The 18,895-nt window shown below is 42.7% G+C and overlaps 1 protein-coding gene across 5 annotated transcripts in view; it reads left to right on the forward strand.

Moving 5' to 3' along the window:
- opa1 (OPA1 mitochondrial dynamin like GTPase) overlaps nucleotides 1–18,451 on the forward strand; it is a 35,273-nt gene extending 16,822 nt beyond the window's left edge. For all 5 annotated transcript variants that reach the window (XM_083969470.1, XM_083969471.1, XM_083969473.1 and 2 more), the window contains 3 exons: nucleotides 561–671; nucleotides 16,019–16,093; nucleotides 16,275–18,451. In XM_083969470.1, the coding sequence (XP_083825596.1) occupies nucleotides 561–671; nucleotides 16,019–16,083 (176 nt within the window). In that variant the 3' untranslated portion in view covers nucleotides 16,084–16,093; nucleotides 16,275–18,451. The remainder of the gene's footprint in view (nucleotides 1–560; nucleotides 672–16,018; nucleotides 16,094–16,274) is intronic.
- The last annotated feature ends 444 nt before the right edge of the window (nucleotides 18,452–18,895 follow it).

Raw genomic sequence — 18,895 nt, forward strand, 5'->3', positions numbered from 1 at the left:
CCACAATTAGCATGCAAAACAAGCAGCTATGGATACTTAATAAATCACAGTTGGTTCTACTATATCTAACTCTCTGCCTTCCTCTGTTAGACAACTATGTTTTTATAAGTTGTGATCGTTCAGTTTGGTCTCTTACTGGTACTTTTGAACTATTCAGTAATGCTACCAGGTTATCATTGAAATCTTTACTCCATACTTGAAGATGTTGCTCTTTCTGATGGAGTCAACACTGAGTTCAATGGACAAAGCTTAAAGTGGTCCAGATATAGATTACTAGGCTGTTGGACAACCTTAACTGCTGGCCTGAACTTTGTCATATAATTTTCTGCAAGATTTCCAACTGGTTTTCCAGACCAGTCATTGATAATGATTCGATAATGAAATTGGTCCTGCAACCAGTGTGCTCAAAACAACCCATTGTGAGAATAGACAATGTCTGAAAAGTGTTGATCAAATAATTCAATCAGCAAACGGAAAGAAAAATCCAATGCATTGTTGCTGGATTGGATATTGATTCTTGTGTTTTGCATGTGTCTTTGTTCCTCCGTTTGTCCTCTCAGTGCGTCGGTTGGAGAAAAATGTGAAGGAGGTGCTGGATGACTTTGGGGAAGACACAGAGAAGAAGACACATCTGATCACAGGACGGCGAGTCCAGCTGGCCGAGGATCTCAGTAAGATAAACAAACACTTAGAAAACAGAAGCTCATGCTACAGTAGAAGATGAAATTGAAATTAATAAAAAAGGGGCATTTTAGGCCTCTCATTGGCTGTTAAAATATACTTATTTGACTCAACTTGTGAGCTCAGCGAGATACACTTCAATAGTTCTATTAGAGGAAATCTTGAAGTTGTCAGTAGGTGGCAGTGGTGCTTAACGGATCTCCATGGATTGTGTCAGATAAAGCAGGAATCAGTTAGTTTAATACTTCAAACAGATACATTATTTGCAAGTTAGAATAACTTGAATGTCTGGTGACCAGCTGCTTTTAAACTTTATTTTACTATTGTTCTTTGACACCTGACAGTTATTAATGTAATAAGCAGTAATACTGTCGCATTGTAAACACTGGGTGTTGGATTGGAGTTGGTCAGAGTTGTGTATGGCTGGCCTGATGAGCCTGGGCAAAAACCTTCTTTACATATGTGGTGATGACATATTTGGAGGCTTGAACTGGCACAAGGGAAGGCAAGAGTTGTCTGATTCTGTCCCACCAACCTTGAACCTCTTTTCACTTTTCAACTTTACTGATTAAAAACAGTACAATGCAAAGTGCCCACATACCTACTAGGCAAGTCCAGACTTACTCTCTCTCATGCATTATAATCCATGTATTATATGAACACCCTTTTAGGTTACACCACATGTAATCTATCTGAACTTTGTCAAATTTCTTGAGTCACGTCAGATTAGTAAATTCTGTCCTTCAGGAGCTTACCTGTGTACTGCATCCATCTGGTTCTAAAACTGGATGTTTAACGCTTAAAATGACCGACACTCAAATCAAATCAAATCAAATAGCCTTTATTGTCATTGCAACAGACAAATGCAACTTTGAGGATTGGACACCTGGCCAACTTAGTTGTATATAAGTTACATTAAGAAACGTTAGTGATAGGCACTTGGTATCAGTGATCAATATTCATTCATTTCATTTGTTCATTTGATTTTTTTTTTTTTTTTTTTTTAGCAAAGTTCATGAACGAGACCTAAACCGACGATACTGCAAATGGCCGTTTTGCTTTGTGTATTAGTGGGATGAGGCTTGTATGAGTCAGACTACCAGTATGGCTCTGGTCTCTTTTCTAGTCTGGCGTTAATAGTAACCAGAGATGGATAGAGAGGATTTCTAGTGCAAACACACACACACCAGCAACAACCACTGTAGTTGTTGAGTATTAGTCATGTCTTGGACCATACCACCACTGACATGACTGGACCTGTGTGTATTGTCTGATACCGTGGATATGTTTTCAGGCTCGACTGGTTTACAGAGTGGATTAAGGCACATAGGCTACCGGTCAGCACAGTTGTTTGGAGCATTATCCACTAGATGTATTTGTTCCAACAGATCAGATGTGTGTGAAACTTCTGCATGTACTGGTAATCTTGCCTATGTGTAAATGTGCATTTGCATAATGGATCCAGAATCTCTAAAGGAAATTGACTAATTTAACCTTGGTTAAGAGACAGCATGTAGGTATGCACTCTATGCAGCATTATTACAGTGAACATGAAGTATATCTGCACTGTTAAAAACATTTAAACAACCTTTATTGGCAATGGGCTAATTGTTTACCTGTCTGCTTGCTGAAGCCTCCTATGAAGAGCTAGTTCAATTAGGGTTTAGTGTCTTCCAGCTTTGTTCTAATTCAACAAATCTCTGCTGGCTAAACAAAGTCTGTATTCACACAGCACGAGGCAAGCTGCCATTTTGCAACTCTGTACACATTCACACACATAATGATAGTTCCTATCACCACAAATACACACACACACACACTCTGGGAAACATTGTTTACACACATCTACCTCAAAGTAGAAGTTATACACACACACTAACACAACTGTTTTCTCATTCATTCATACATACAAAAAAAGCAGTAATAAGTCTCAACTGTGTCGACACGTTTTGGGGCAGTTTTCAATTAAAGCACATACACTACTCACAAAAAGTTAAGGATGTTTGGCTTTTGGATTAAATTTCAGAATGCACCTAAAATGCATTATAACCTTTACAGGTGAACTTAATTTAACCTTCTCTAAACTTTTGAATGCACACGTCAAATTGTTCAATGTTTCTGTCCTTATTGAATAACATGCTGTTCTCTAACAAGGTGATTAACCACAAACATCACAAGCACCGTCTGATTTAGTGGTTCAATTGTCATTGAACCACTAAATGTTCTGGTTCAGTAACAATTTGTATGTTCAAACGTCCACCATGTTCAAATTTTGACATCATGAAACCAAGACAACACTTTGATCAAATTGATCAAGTTATTGAGACATTGAGACTTTTGTTGTGCTATAGCCATCACTGTTGTTAGCTTTTGTTTGAGATAAAGAAATTACCATTGCATCCTTATACTTAAAAGGATTTCATGATTTCTTGGTTATTAGTAGACACTTACCGGTAATGTTTACTGTAACTTTTTCAAATCAGATTCTGTACGAAATTCGTAGAGTGTTTGATTTATTTATTTTTTCACACCTTGCAGATGTGGTGACCTTATGACACATGCATGCATTAGCTATATTCTCCAGCTATGTAGTGACAGGATTCAACTGGCAGTGTTTGCCCCCTGGCCCTGAGAAATCTCATCCTCGTCTACTTCCTGCTGCCAGATATTCTTGGCTTTTATATACAGAATCTAATTGATGGGTGTTTCTTGGGCTTCACACACAAACATTAACCCTGCAAGCGTGATTTGTTTGGACTCTTACGCATGCACACAGTTTCCATTGTTTCCCTCCTTCATGTTTGGCTTCCTGACTGCTGATGGGGGACTCATGTTGTAAAGGGCCTACAGGTGAATGAGGCAAGGTTGGAGTGGTTAGACTGACTGTGTGTAAGTGTGTGTGTGTGTGCGTGTTTGTGTTGGTTAGATTGAGTCAGTTATGTCCCTAAGAAAACACACACACCTCCTCATTGACATTTTTCCTTTGTTACTACCAGTGTAAACACACCCACATATGCACGCATGTTCCCACATCAAATAAGAACAGAATTGTTGTGCATTTAAGAAGACAAACATTTAGTAACAGCATTAAGTAATGACACACACACACACACACACACACACACACACACACACACACACACACACACACACACACACACACACACACACACACACACCAACAGCATTTTGGCCTGGTAGAGTTAAACAAGGGGCTGTTTTTACCTCCTCTGCTGTGGAGTCATGACACCAGCCTAGGGGAAAGAAGAGTAGGTGTACACACACACGCACACACACACACACACACTCTCTCTCTCCATTCCCCACACTGTCAGGAATGCCCAGACCTGCCTGGCCTTGCAAATCCTATAAGGCAATTCAATCCCAAACTTTCCCAAACAGGCATGACATTCCCACTTCCCACCACCAAAGACTCCTCTCAGCAGTAGATGTGGGAATGTGGTTGGAATCTTTCACGGGATCCTATCGGGTAGAAACACACCTGTTCATCCACACACACACACACAGACAGAGTGACAGGCTCCTGGGGTCCAGCATGTATGGGAACCTTGTAACTTCACTGGCTATTAAATCTCAGGTTTTTCCTTTTTGTTTTTTTTTACTATCTTATCTCAGAATAGTAAACGGGGTCTGAAAGACAGACGGTTTTCAGATGTGGTGACTAGTTGAGTGGCGTGTGAAGAAGTCTTGTGGTGTCTGAACACCTCCATTACTTGTGTGGCAGAGAGACACCCTCACATTCTGCATGTGCATCATTGAAAACTGCCAGTAGTTAGAGGACACAACAATTAGACCCACAGCACTCAGATTTTTATCAAAAAATATGTCTCTTCCGTTATGAAATTAAACATGGGGGAAAACTGTTGATAAATGTAGAAATACTAAACCTAGCCCTACCGGTTTGCATCTGGCATGGAGCCTTTGTTGCATATTATTCCCCTTGTCTCTTCACTCATTTCCTGTCTGTCTTTGTAGTCTACTCCCTAGTAAATGCATACAATTCCTGGGGGGAAAAAAAACATTTGAAAATGTCTCATAACTTCTTATATTAAAGTATTCTGTAAATGTACTGCACCTCTCAGCATGCCTATATCACTTAGCCCTAATTGTATGTTGATGTCAGGTTTTTCTTTTCCACCTACCAGGGAAAGTGTGTGTTCCAGAGTTTTAGTTTTGTCAGTCTGTCAGGTTGAGTTAGTGGGTGAGTGGAGGATCTGGGTCATTAGCTGTCTGACACTTTGCACAGGGTTTTCTGTATAATGCAGCCTAGAACCATGTGTGTGGGCGGGGGTATATGGGTCCATCAGTCTAGACTGAACTGCATGGCTGATGGGCTGACACACCTCAAAGCACAGAGTGTACAAGCTTCCTTGGGGGAAAAGTTTTTGAACAAAGAAATATATATCAAAACATTTTTTTGTGTGTGTATAAAAATATTTAACCTATGGAGCCTTTTAATTTGTTTTAAAAGTCTCACTTCAGATTCAATGACTGATAACTGAGTGTAGCTGGGTTAAAAAAAAAAGCATTTAGTCGAAATTCCAATGAATTGCACAAATGCCTCATACATTTAAGCTGTTGGCAGCCATTGCAGCTGTGGGTTCTCAGTTAGGGAAGTGTGTTTGTAACTTCAACACCGTCCTTTCACTAGAGCAATTTTTAGTGTGTGTGTTTTTTTTTAATCAGGTTAAACACTTTGTAGCAGTTGCACACTCTTCCTGCCGGACCACAGGGAAATAGATTTTGTGCGTGTTACACATCATGAAATTACTGTTCCTCAGTTTTCGCCTTTTTAAAGGTAGCAGGTCAAAAAGCCTCAGGCCTAAACCATAGTACGACCTCACAGGTCAGCCAGCTAATACCACAGGCTACTTGATCCAGATAGCTTTCTTTTCCCCCCTCTCCATCTATCAAGATCTCATCGTCACTGTTTCTCTGCCTCTGTCAAATTCTGTCCGACTGCCCCTCACCCTGTCATCTCTGTCATCTCGCCTCTCTCTCCCTTGACAGAGAGAGGGGGAGAGAGAAAAAAAACAGACAGGAGACACCACGGTCACCTGACATCCTCTCCTGTAAGAAAAGGAGGGAAGAGAGGAGGGAAAAGGAGGGAGAGTTTGGAGGTTGTAGAAAGGATAAACACTCTTAACAAAAGCAGAAATGTGCTCCCAGGGACAGTCTGCTGTTAAGCTCTATCTGCCCCTACTCGCAGACAGGCCCGGCATTGCTCAGGTTACAAATACAGGTCAGGTTTGTGCGTCAGTGAGTGCGAGCGTGAAAGCACCGTTAATGAGCGGCACAATGTACACTGCAAAGAGGTGTGTGTGTCTGTGTGTGTGTGTGTGTGTGTGTGTTTGTCAGCATGTGCCAGACCAGCTGTATGGCACAGTGCCGCCTCTGGAGCAAAGCCCAGGCCTAATGTGCAAGCACAGGCCTCTTAGGAGACCACTGGGATGTTGCCTGGCTGCTTCACTGCCCCTCATAGAAATCAGAGTTTTGTGTATGTGCGTCGTACTGGAAAGTGCGCCATACGAGAGCGTTTCCAGAGTCGCTGCACTGTTGTGGTGGTGTTGCTTGTCATATTTAATACCGCGAGACACTTCACACTCTCGGGCATAGATCATGACTGCACTGTTTTTTTTTGCTAAAAGGTTTGTGTCAGCAAATTATGTCATATGCAGTATATGCCGTTTATAACGGAGAGCGCCCTGTCAGTGGGATTTAATACGTGTGTTAGCTTCAAGGCTAATGACAGTTTCAGCCCTTGTCGTATTCCCACAGCATCCCATAGTTTTGTGTTCACGCCTCATCACCCTGTCTGCATATGTGTGTTTTTTATTTCTCTCTCTAGCTCCGACCCACAGCCTCACTTGGTTCCAGTAAATTGTTGTGTCAGTGGTCTGTTTTTCTTCCTCTGCTCCTCTTCTTCCTCTGACACATAAACTGGCTGCCTATGAAGAGAGTGAAAGTGCTTCCTGGCTGCTGCTCTCCGTCCTGGTGGCTGTTTGTCCACCAAGAGCGTGCTGGCATGAGCACCTGAGCAGGAGAAGAGTGATGATATCTCAGTGGCTAATTGAACAGAATCAGCAGCACAAATGATATTGTTCACTGAATTTAACAGTTGTCATATCTTAGAGTGAGGTTCAGGTGACTTTTCTCTTGTGTTTCTTTTAGTTTGGAAACATACAGGTCACAATGTTCATTATGCTTGAAGTAAAGCATTTTGCAGTGTAAGCATTTTCAGACATTACAATCAAGTCTGTTTGTTTCAGACTTGGCTGGCTGAGTCAAATCAGTCAACGCCACCGCCGGCAAACAAAAAGTTCACCGAGGGCTTGTTGCTACCGATGAACGCAACAATGTGCGGAAATTTATGGATTTCAGCTTTTGTGCTCAGGTTATTTGAGGGTTAAGGAATTATAGGTGTCAACTGAAGTTGCTCTCAAGAACAGGGGTAATGTGTGAAGTGTTTGCATGTTTGCGCATGCCGTCACTTTCTCCTTTTCCCTTTATCTCATGTGGAAGCAGAATACAATAAAGCTCTGGTTGTCTGGGCTTGTTCACCGGAATGCCTCCTCAGCCTCACGCTCACTTTGTTTCCTTTCATCTCCCCCTCCTCCCCCTCCCCCTCCTCCTCCTCCTCCCTTGAGCAGCTTCCTCCAGAGTGATTAGCCAGGGCTCAATGAGAAGTGCTTCTCTGTTCCCTGGATGACGTATCATCTCAAGGTGTTGTGTGCACATGTGCCGGCGTACAGGAGGGAGGGAAGCAGTTGCTGCCTTTGCACAAAGTGGGTTCTTCTTATTCTGGGTGCTGCTTCAAGTTTTGCTCTTAGAGGCGTTAAAACTTCTGTTGCTTCATCCTCCATGTATCTGAAAACAATTTCATTTTCATCCTGATGACATCATATCCTGTTTAAACCCCCTACAAACCAAAGAAGCTTAAGTTAACTATACAGTTTGAGTTTTCTTAGTTTCATCATACTGTACATCTTTTTTTTAACGAATAAGAAATCCACTCAGTGCACCCACTCAGTTTGAACCCAGTTACACATGAACCATGAAATGAATATTTTACAGTCCTATATTAAATCACAGCATGTACAGTACCTTACACTGAGGTCTCTTATACTTCACATATTTGTTTGAGCTTATGCCTCTAATAGTGTTAACATTTTTGAAAGTGGTTGTTATTTGCAGATGTTTTTGTAAAGCTCCACATTTAAAGAAAATAACTTTTTAAAGGCAAAAAGCAAATAATGTTTAATGTCCATCCTCTTGTTCTAACTCTGTAATCACTTAATTTGGTGTTTCAGTATTGCCGAAAACTCATACATCAGTAGTTCAGTTTACAAATGCTTCACCGGGGCAAAGTTACCTCTTAGTCTGCTGTGTTGAGACCACAGATCAAATCACATCTCTGTGCCAGGTGTCTCTGACAGCTGTTTGGCTGCAAAGCAGAGAGTTAGCGGGTTGACACATCATTTTTGAAAGGGTAATTTACCACTTTGATGCCATGTTGGGGACGCTCGCCCTCAGATGCACTCTTATGATCTACTGTATATGAATTTGATTTATAACTTCATCTGCTGTTTTGTCTTGTTTCCCCGTCTACACTGTTCCCTGCCGTTGTTCCTCCTCACGCTGCTCCCCTTTGCACGCCGTCTTATTTTTATGTCTCTCGTTCCTTGTCTTGTTCTTTTTCTCCCCGTCTTTCTCTTGCTCTTTTTTGTAAACCTCATCTGCACTCATCCTGACCACAGCCTTCATTGTCTCCGAATTAAATGGACAGTGTTAGCAGTGTGGCTGTGTAAACTGAGAGGCTTAGTAGTGTTACAATATAAGTTTGTTTTTTCCCACGGAGGAGGAAACCTCAGGCTTCAGTGTTGCTGCCAAAAGATCCATTTTCTCCCCTGGAGTGTCAAGTACACAAACACTAGATCAACAGTTGTCATAACACTGGCATAGATGTGGTGTCCTGTCTACATTTTATACAATCTCGTCCTGTACATGTTTTGGGAGAGCGACTTCTCAAATGAACACACTACTTTCTATTCCAAGGCATCCTTTGATTATTATTATTATCATTAGGTTCTTCTTAATGCTCTGTGCACTGCCAGATAGTGAAGAACAAGGTTAATACAGTCTGAAAGACATTTTAATAAAGCTGCACAGAGAGCAAGAGTTAGCATTGGCACAACCACTAACGCTGTGTCATCCAGTTCCCGCGTGCTAATAAACAACATTAACAAATAACAGATATTAGTAACTATACCAACTGCCGTCATACATAATCACCTGTTTTAGTGCACAACAGACTCTGATCTCATCTGGTACAGATCCTCACAGCTCCTTTCACCTGTAAACCAAGCACAAGCAGCAGCGTTGGTGGTCGAGACCTGATCCAGAGTTTCTCAGTGAGGAAGGAAGCGTAGATGTGCCTCCAGCCCCAAGTTTCCCACTTTCTGTCACTTTTTATGTGAGAAACCCAAGTTAAATCAAATATTAATAACAGCAGAGTGTTTTTACATAGTTCGACCCAGATACACTCAGCCTATCCACGTGTTTTATAATGTCTCGATTATGCAGCTGTTGATCGCCGGCCAGAGTGATCAGCCGTTAACAGTCTTGGATGAAATACTTCAATACCTTTCATATCGTATATCAATATGAAAACACAAGTACGATGTTAAAAATGTGTTTGTACTTAAGTGTCCCTGCAATTGAATATCCACTGAACAGCGTACACTGACATTTTTGTTGTTAGCTGCGTTTTGGCGAGACTGTTCCCAGTATTTACAGTCAGATTAAGTTGGCTCACAAACCATCTGCAGGTGATGTGGCTGCTTCTGAATGTGCTCCCCAGACAGAGACTCAGGAAATAACTCCAGCGGACTAAAGGAAGTAAGAAAAAAGAGCTGTGTGTTTTAGATGACAACCAATCAAGAGGTGCTGATGGAACTGGTGTTAAAAAAGGAAAAAAAAGAAGAAGCCTTATAGGAGAGTGTAAAGACCATGATTCATCCTCCTCAGGGACAGAAAGAGCAAATGTAGGGAAAATAGGAAAGAGAAGGAGGTGTGTGTGAGGAGGGGAACCTCAGCGAGGCTTCTGTTCACATGTTTGCTGCGCAGCGTGGCCGCCTCGAACCCAACGTTCACTGACCCACCCGTCAGATGTGGTAACAGGAAAGTCATACTCTTATTTGTGTGTTAATGCTGCTTTTATCCAGCACTGTGCTCCTCTGTGAGCCACTAGTTGCACTTTGTTGACCCTGTATCTAAGTAAAACACCTGCAGTCCAGTTATTCCAGCCTCTGGGCCTGAACAGGCCTTTTCTAGAGGCTCAAAGGAATTCCAGGTGCATTTACTATCTCCTCAGAGTTATATGGATGGAAAGGTGTGTGTGTGTGTGTCTCTGTGTGGGGGGGTCCAGAGCAGCTGGAAACAGATATTTACCTGAGGGCAAGAAGAGAAAGAGTTGGCCTGTCGTATCGCTCTCTGTTGTCTTGTTTGATCGGCCGGTTTGGGGTCAGCGCCGTGTCAAGAGGGGGACTAAGTCAAGGTGATTCAAAATTACATTTCAGGCCTTGTTATCAACTGGGTTGGACGCGTGCATGTTTTTTTTCCAACTCAACTGTGTGTGTGTGTGTGTGTGTTTTGTGAGCTCACTCTGGTCTGGTCTGTTAACTTAGTCCACACACCTGTGGCTGATTCAGTGGAGGGGAGTTCCTCTGAGGGATTATGACAGGATCTCAGTTTAAACCAGACTTATCAGCCTCACATCCTCGGGCCCAAGTGGCCTCTCAAGATTGATTGCCACTTAGCGTCAGCACAGGCCTCTGTTTGAGTGCAAAAGGTGAGTCTTGGAAAACATCAGACCCCTGAGTTGCTGTGATTTACACACACACAAAGTCTGTCTCAGGCCTGCACATTTATAAGAACGGTATGGGAAAAAGATGGTGACTGTTGTGTTAAGATGATAAGTTAGTTTCTTTTTCTTTGCTTTTGTATTACTTACAGTTGCTGTTGTAGCTCTTTTCTCAGATAAATGCCTCTGGCCTCCAGGGAAACTCTCCATCTTCCAGATTTTCTCATCACTATCTTCATCTTTACAACCCCCTGCACTAAAGTGTTTAATGTTTGGCCCTTCAAAGGCACAAGCAGTGCTTGTCAATAAAAGCTGTGCCTTGTGCTTGGCTCGTTTTAAAAGATTTTCTCTGCATTTTGCTTTTTCGTTTTTGTTTAGTCTGCCCTCTGGCTGACCTCGAGCTTTGACCTGTTCAGACCTACGTATGTCTTTCCCCAGGTTGCGCTGCTCTATCCCAGGCATCTGTTTTCTAGATAAGGGCCGTGAGTATGAGGGCTGATTCATTGCTCTGTCACTGACATGGCGTTCGGGCCGTCGACGTTACAGATCTCCCTGTGTCGATGTCTCCCATGGCCCAGTTTTTATAGCGTGACAATCCAGATTTAGTGACAAATCAAGCAGCATGCTGCGGAAAAAGGCTTTTCTGTTTGTTACATTAAGAGATCATCTTTCAAAGAAGGAAACAGCAGGCCGTTTAAACATTCAGTGTCCCCACCTACACTGTGACCTTGGCAGTCATGAGATATAAAAAGTCTCTTCATGACTGATGACAGGGTGGGACAGGAACTAAACCCTCCACCCCTACTCTCTCTCTGGTGACCATACAGTGAACGGCTGCTCTCTTGTCAGTACAAACCTTCAGCGCGGCATGCGAGAGGAGGCTCAACCTTGGCACCAAACTCCATCCACTGAAATCTTTCTGTTGCCACTTCTTAACATACATCCATACAGCCACCCTTTCTTTATAGTTCCCTCCCTTTCACATCCAGTGAAGAAGAGTAGCCATCTCCCACAGGAAGAGGATTAGTATTTTTTTTTTCTGTCTCACAGTAAGTTGCAGGCCTACTTCTCATCTGTTTCTCTCCTCTGTTCTCCCTCTTCACTGTGGTGGCTACTTGTCCAGCAGGGCCACGCAGTTTCACAGTCTAATTACAGGTCAATTAAAGGCTTTCTGGCTCAGCCCTCCTTCCAGCGCTCCGGCCGTAGCAGGCTTAGGGGACTCTACAGAGTGAGAGTGAATGAGATATCATTTCATGTGGAGATCAGCCGAAAGAAGGCCTTGAAAGAGGGGATTGGGGGAAAAGGCTCCCCTTCTCTTTCTCTGAATGGGCGAGAGTCCCTCCACCCTCGGCAACCCACACAACACCCAGCATCTGAAAGAGGGGGCCTCTGGGATAGAGGCCAGAGGATTATGGGAATATTCATGACCAGATAAAGGGGTGAGCGGTTGAATGACTGTGTTTTGGGGCTCATCTCTTAGGTAAACAGGAGCCTAAATGGAGTTTTAGATCGCTACTCCCACTGCTCAGAGAGGAACAGGCTTCTGTCCACTGTTTTTTTCTCTTCTTCTTTTTTTGTTGCATTTCCACAGAACGAAAGAAAGCCTTGTTGTGGCCTTTTCTCCCACTTGCTGCTGTCTTTTGGTGGCAAACAGATGGTGCTGGGGGAAATAAATATCTGTTTCTCACAGTTTTTATCCACAGAATATTGGCTTTTCTGAAAGATGCCATTCACATTCACCCGTGGCCTCCTGGGCTGCTCAAGGCGGCCGAGGGCTCATTTTAAAGTCATTAAACATCCTGCTGTAAGGGAATGGTTGATGGGACTTGCTGTTCCCATTTATGCTGTTTTACCTCATGGTGTAACTTCATTATGCAGGGAGTCAGGTGCACGTTAACCTTAAAACTGGAATTTCTAGCAGGACATTTTAACCTAATACCTAATATTAAATGTTTCAAACAAAATTGAAAAATTAAAAAAGGGAAAAAATAGAAAAGACTTCAAGAGGAACTATGCAGGATTTGTAGCTTAACTATGCTACATTTAATTGTGATGGTTTAATAAATGGCTTAACTCGTTACAAGGGAGAATGGAGGCTCTCTGCCTTCTATGTGCGCGTCACTTATTGCGTCTCTTGGCTGAAAAAAAACATTTTGTAAGATCGGTGTCCCAGCTCTCGTCTCGTGACACAAACGCGCCCCGTAAACACTGTAATCTCTTGTTTATGACACATTAAACTACAAAAATATACACATCATAACATCGTATATGATACATAACGTTATCTACAGCTGTATCGACTGCTTTCTCACAGGCAACGTTGTAAACAAATGCACATGGCCAGGAGGAGGGTTAGCAAAACAGCGGAAAAGCGACCGAACTTACATAGTAAGTTTAAAAGACATAAATTGAAGGCTGGCTGTCAGTTGTGAAGCAGCTTCTCTGAAGGTGTCACATTTTGTTGTGTCTTTAACCAAAAGCAAATAAATGTGGAGGCTCACTCAAGAATTGGAGAAGTTGACCAACAGGTGTTGACTCTTTCACACTTCCTGAATGCTGCTAAGCTTAAACACAAAATACAACTGCATCTGAGAGTTAATTTATACAACCTTCCAAGTTCCCACTATCATACAGCCAAAAGAAAGAAGGAAATTGATCATGTGGGTCTACTGATACTAGCCCACTACTCAGTTATTGCATAGAGACGTCAGGGCCCATGAAGGCAAATGTGTGTGTGTGACGTCATTTAGCTATAAAACATAAAATTAAGTCGACTTGATGAGATGACACGTGCTGAAGCAGAGCACTGCATCAGTGGTGGGTTACAGCTGCTTCAACAGATGGCACTGAAGAAAAGGAGTGTGATTTTACACCTTCGGAGGATTCAAACCGGTGTTTCTTCTTATCACAAACCGTCCACTAGGCCACGGCTGCCCCGCTGATCCAGCAGAGCTCAGCGCCTCTGCCCGACAGTTGGCAGGATCATTCATGTTTAACCTGTGTTAAGCAGCCTCCGTCTAAAAACACTGAGGCTCCTTTGAGCATCATCAGCCACATCTAAACCCAAGTTAAAGGCTTTGAAGCCTGAGACGGGGGATTTCCCATGTTTTGATGAGCTGACTGTCAGTACCCTCCTTCCCACACAGCCGCCAAAACTCCACACCCTTACACCTCGCGTCTCTTTCTTTTTTTTCCTCAGGTCAGAGACAGATGTTGGTAATCCTGCTCTGATTGGCTGGGATTGAGCGACGTTGTCCTGTGGTCAGGGGCACACAGCCCACGCGGCTGAACTCTTGTCAGTTGCCTTTGAGCCGTGCCCTGCGGTGGGCTGTGTGTTGGAACGGCGTACCGCAGGGTTATGTTTCATTCAGCCCCACACCTGCTGCAGCGACTTGTCAGCGTGCCCCTCGACAGGCCCCCTTAATGCCTCCATTAGGTGTTGTAATCTCCCACTAACGCCCTGCCATTTTGCCTGAGTGTGTTAACAGAGTATCAAAGGCCAGGGAATTTTTTTTTTTTTTCCCCCTTTCCTTTCTTTTTTTTTTTTTACCACCTGCCAGCGGTGAGTGTGTAGGAAGGTGAAAAGAGGTGGAGGTGGCATGACTGCACAGCTCTTGCTGGTTTTCAAGTAATTGAGGTGTGTGCGTGCGCCATTCTGGGCCAAGCTTCTCCTGGCTGTCAGTCAATTTCTCTCCGTTTTGCCTACCTGTATGTGTCTGTGTGTGTGCGAGCTCTTGTGTTATCCACTTCTCAGCTCTGCTAGTGTTTCAGGACGTGTGTGGGGGTGTGCCTGCATCTCTCCTAACAACCGTTTGCTTTTCATCCGTCAGGAAAAGGATACCTCGGCGGCCGTGCTCCCATCAAAGGGGCTGCGCAGAAGCCCCTGAGTGCAAGATTTAGTTTCACTCCAAAGCACGCACGCAGTTATCACCTTTGTGCCGACCTGAAATGGACACTCAGGACACGGCTGCTCCGTGGTCCAAACCGGAGTGATTTATTTATCTCCCCCCTGAAAACGAACAAGTCTTTTTAAAGCTCTGTTTCCATTGGGCCTCGCTCGTAGGAAAACAGCCGACAATAGGTCGCCTATGGATCTCGTGGGGCTGATTGATCAAGATACAGCAGTGCTAGTTTGTTCTTCAGAGCCGGTGTTTGAGTTTGTGCTTGGGGGAGATCCAGACAGATTAGCGAGGGTGACAGGGAAGCTGGAGAGCCATCCAGGCCTGGAGGTGCAGCTGGCATTGGGAGCCACGGCTTCCTTTTCTCTGCGTTGGCCCACAGACTTCCTTCAGCCTCTGTTTAATCAGCGATTAAGACTGCTTCAGATGACTCGCTCATCTCGTGTGACAGTACATGTTGGGTGGAAGGATTGCTGGTCTTATGCAGTCCCCCGGACAATAGGAGTGTACTCATGAAAAGAAGTGACTGACTGTTTTTCCAGTAGATTCCCTCCTTTCATGTGAAATGTTGTTGTTATGGTATCTCCCTCTGTCCATTAGAAAAGTGCCCGGGAGGTACATACCATGAAAAGGGTGATGGTGAGGGCTTTGATGTGGTCTGTGCTTACTGGAAAAGGGGGTACTCACTTGTTCATCATCAGATGCGTGAAGCAGGTCTGCCTTGAGGTTTGGCTGTCACAGTCTGGGGGGACCATCTGGTGTTTTGGTGAAAAGGCGAGAGAATTTCTACCTGAAGAGATTCATTTCACCAGTGATTTATAACCAGCTGCCCGTGCTGATGTCGCTGGTACTTACTGTGTATTGTGAAATTTGCTTAAGCAGATAAAGCAGCAAAAAAAACAAAAACAGCAGTTGTTAGAAATGTTGAGCAGTGAAATGAATAATTGTGACTATTTGGTCTATTAAACACCAAAAAGTCTTCAAGTCAGAAATGCCAGCTGCTGGGGGCGCTGCCTCAACTTGGTCCAAGTCATAGAAGCCATGCGTTTGAATGCGACCTGCGGCCCTTTGCTGCATGTCATCCTCTCTCTTTCTCTCACTGTCCCGTCGCAATAAAAGCCCAAAAAGATAATAAAAAAAAGTCAGAAGGCACTTTTTGTCTTTAAAAATCTCGATTGTCCATCCAGCAGTCAGAAACCAAGAGGTTTTAAGTACTTACTGATAAACATCATAAGATCATCACGTTTGAGAGGTTGAGAACATTTGGCATGAAGATGGAGGAACACTCTTGATGAGATTCATTTTCTAATATTTAATAACTAATATCAGTTATGTTACAGTTTCAGCTCAAAGCAGACATTCTTCATATTCATGAAGGTGGAGCCCGTGATTTGTTGGCAACTTGTCTTTCTTCAATCATTATATTGCCAGTTAATTTTCTGTTGGACAGTTGATTGAAGAATTAACATTGTTTCAATGTTTACACTTTTTGTGTGTGTGTCAATATTGTTGAGAGCATTTCTGACAAACCAACCCACTTTGTGCTTCTCTGCAGAGAAAGTTCGTGAGATCCAGGAGAAACTTGAAGCCTTCATCGAAGCTCTTCACAAGGAGAAATAAATCAATCTAGGTATTTTTTTGTCTCTGTCCCACACTCTGTGATCTCTGTGTATCAAAATGTGTATCATCTCTAATAATCAAAGCACTGACTCGTTACTCGTCCATCTTGTTGGTCAGTTGTAAAAGACAAATAATATCTCGACGTCTGTCTCATTTGGGTTTTCCTCCATCCTTCTTCTTCTTCTTTGCAGAGCTATTGACAGTAAATGTCTGGATCACAGCAGAGAGATGCACTGAACAACCTGAATCTGTAAATGACCGTCATCACCTCCTGGCCCTGCCTCACCACTCCACCACCTGGTTTTAATGTCCCGGCTTCCCTTCCTGAAACCCCCCGCCCCCCCAGACAGTGATGGGAGACGGACCTGGACTTGAAGGATAAGATGGAGGAACAGTTTTCAATCCCTCTGTTTGATTTTTTTTTTTCTTTTACTCTTTTTCCTCACGAGCTGTCCTGCGTCAGGAGAGGGACTTCTGCACAGGAGCCCAACAAACAGTCACATCAGGAGGAAAAAGACGTTTGCACAGCGTTTTCAATAAATGAGGCTTGGGTACATCTTCATCTCCCCACTTTCTTATTTTTATTTCTGATTATTTCAATTTTTTTTTTCTTTTCTTTTCCCCTGGCCTGTGGTGTTTGTGTATATGTGACTCTACAAGTGTGTGTGTGTATTCACTGCTCTGTGTACAGAGAAACACACAACACTGGCACTGGTCCTGATGGGTGAAACAGCCTTGAATTTCATACCTTCGTCTCACCTGGTGCTCATAAGATTCATAAAGTCAACCCGCTGGTAGATTCACAATTTGCTTCTCTGTTAAAGTTTAGAATATTTTTTTAGTCGCACTAAGGATCCAAAGCACTTCAGTTATCCCTCCGAGCTAAATCTATGGTCTCCATTGACTCTGCATGTAACCCTAAATAAGACTGCAGGTCCGGCAGATGTTCTCACCATGAATCTATACAGTAAGGATTCAAAGTAAATATGTAGTTTAACATTCAGCTTCTTCTCAGCTCTGAAGACACTGGAATCATCATTATGTAAAGATTTCATTTCTCACTATTTTGATCCATTGTGAAGGGGGAGGGGTTATTTTACAAGTAGTGTGTTTGTATGTCTGCCAAATGCACATAATGCTCAGGCCATGCCTCTAACTCACATCTTGGCTCGGTGTACTGTATAATGCTCAGTCATTATACATTAACATTTCATCCACTGTATAATCAACGCTGTGTTTCAACTTGACAGTTCCTTAGTAAAATTTCCAAAAATAATAAAAACGTACCAACTTAATAGACTGAAATGTAAATAAACAAAGTCACGATGTTTGTAGATCTTTAACACGTCATTAAACTAGGCACTGCAGTTTTAACTGATTATGTGATCATGTGAACCTATTTATACGGTTTATAATGCCATTATTCAACATCAGTATCACATCAGTTAAAAATGCTATTAATTTAGAGATAGATTTGAAGATAGATCTTATTCGATTTTGAAAACTTATTCCAATATCTGTCAGTTGTCACACGCCATGTCTCTTCATTCGTCTCTTATCCAGTCCATCCTGATCAGTCGTTCTATCACGCAGGGGGAGGAGGGATGATGTCATGATGTGTTTGCGAGCTGCACCAGGTTTTATGTTGGTTGTTTATTTGGCAGGACACTTCTTCAAGTCTGTGTAGACGAGCGCACAGGCTCACCCCTACTCGTCCACTCTTGTGTCTGTGATTGAACTGTCATTAAGATCTTTGGCCTCTCGCTGCTTCTGGGATGAGATCAAACCCCCTAAAACAAGGAAAATGTACAGTACTTCTCCTAATAGTCATGGGAAAAAAGACAAAAAAATAACATGCTGGTGGTTGATTTTAAATCAAAAATGTGTATTGCTTTTGTCAACTCACTGATTCTTCCACCTGTCACTGCACAGGGCCGGATGTTTCTCAATCTTGTGCTTCTTCCTCACTCTCTTCTTCAAGCCTCCTCTTCTCTCACGTCGCACCACTCTCTCTGCACTTCCTTCATTTGGACCATGCAGACATCTGCTCACCCTTCATTGCTTAAAACAAACTGTCATATATTTGGCAAAAAAGGGGGTGAGAGACATTGTTAACCCTATTCATTCATTCATTCATATGTGTATATGGGTATATAAATAATACGCCGTGCATTCTGTACAGCTAAAGTTAAGCACGCAGTACGTACGCAGAGTGGGCCGCTTGTGTAACAGAAAATCGATGAGTTGGTTCAAACAAATGTTTTATGTTGTAGAGAGTAATGTTTGCATGGTGTACCCCATCAGATGTGCTTTATTTATTAAATTTGTGTTGAAAAGAACAAAAAATAAAATTGACATAAATAAATGATTTTTCATGACATGCCAGCTTGTCCCGTCACTGTTGAACCAATCTGCATGACAGTGGATCGTCATCCAGCTCATTATCAGCATTTTTTGGCAGGTTTTTTGTATAACAGTGCATTGTATTTAATCTCATATGTGATTCATATGTAATATCTTTTTTTTTAAGTAACTAACTGTGCATTGGGCTAAAAAGTATTATGTTCCTCTAATTGGTAATGGAGCAGATGAAGTACAACATGGAAATACACAAAGTGCAAGTACTACTACTACTTGAGTAAATGTACTTATGTTACGCTCTGCCACTGCTCGTCTCAAAGTCTTATTTGCAGCGTTGCTTTGAACAGATTTATTTATCATTTACTTGAACCTTTTCAGCCTTTGAGGTTGTGAGATCAGAGAAGAAGAAAAAAACAATGAGCTCTGATGCATTGTTTCACTCTTATCCTTG

This window comes from Trachurus trachurus (assembly GCF_905171665.1).
Source record: "Trachurus trachurus genome assembly, chromosome: 4".
NCBI lineage: Eukaryota > Metazoa > Chordata > Actinopteri > Carangiformes > Carangidae > Trachurus > Trachurus trachurus.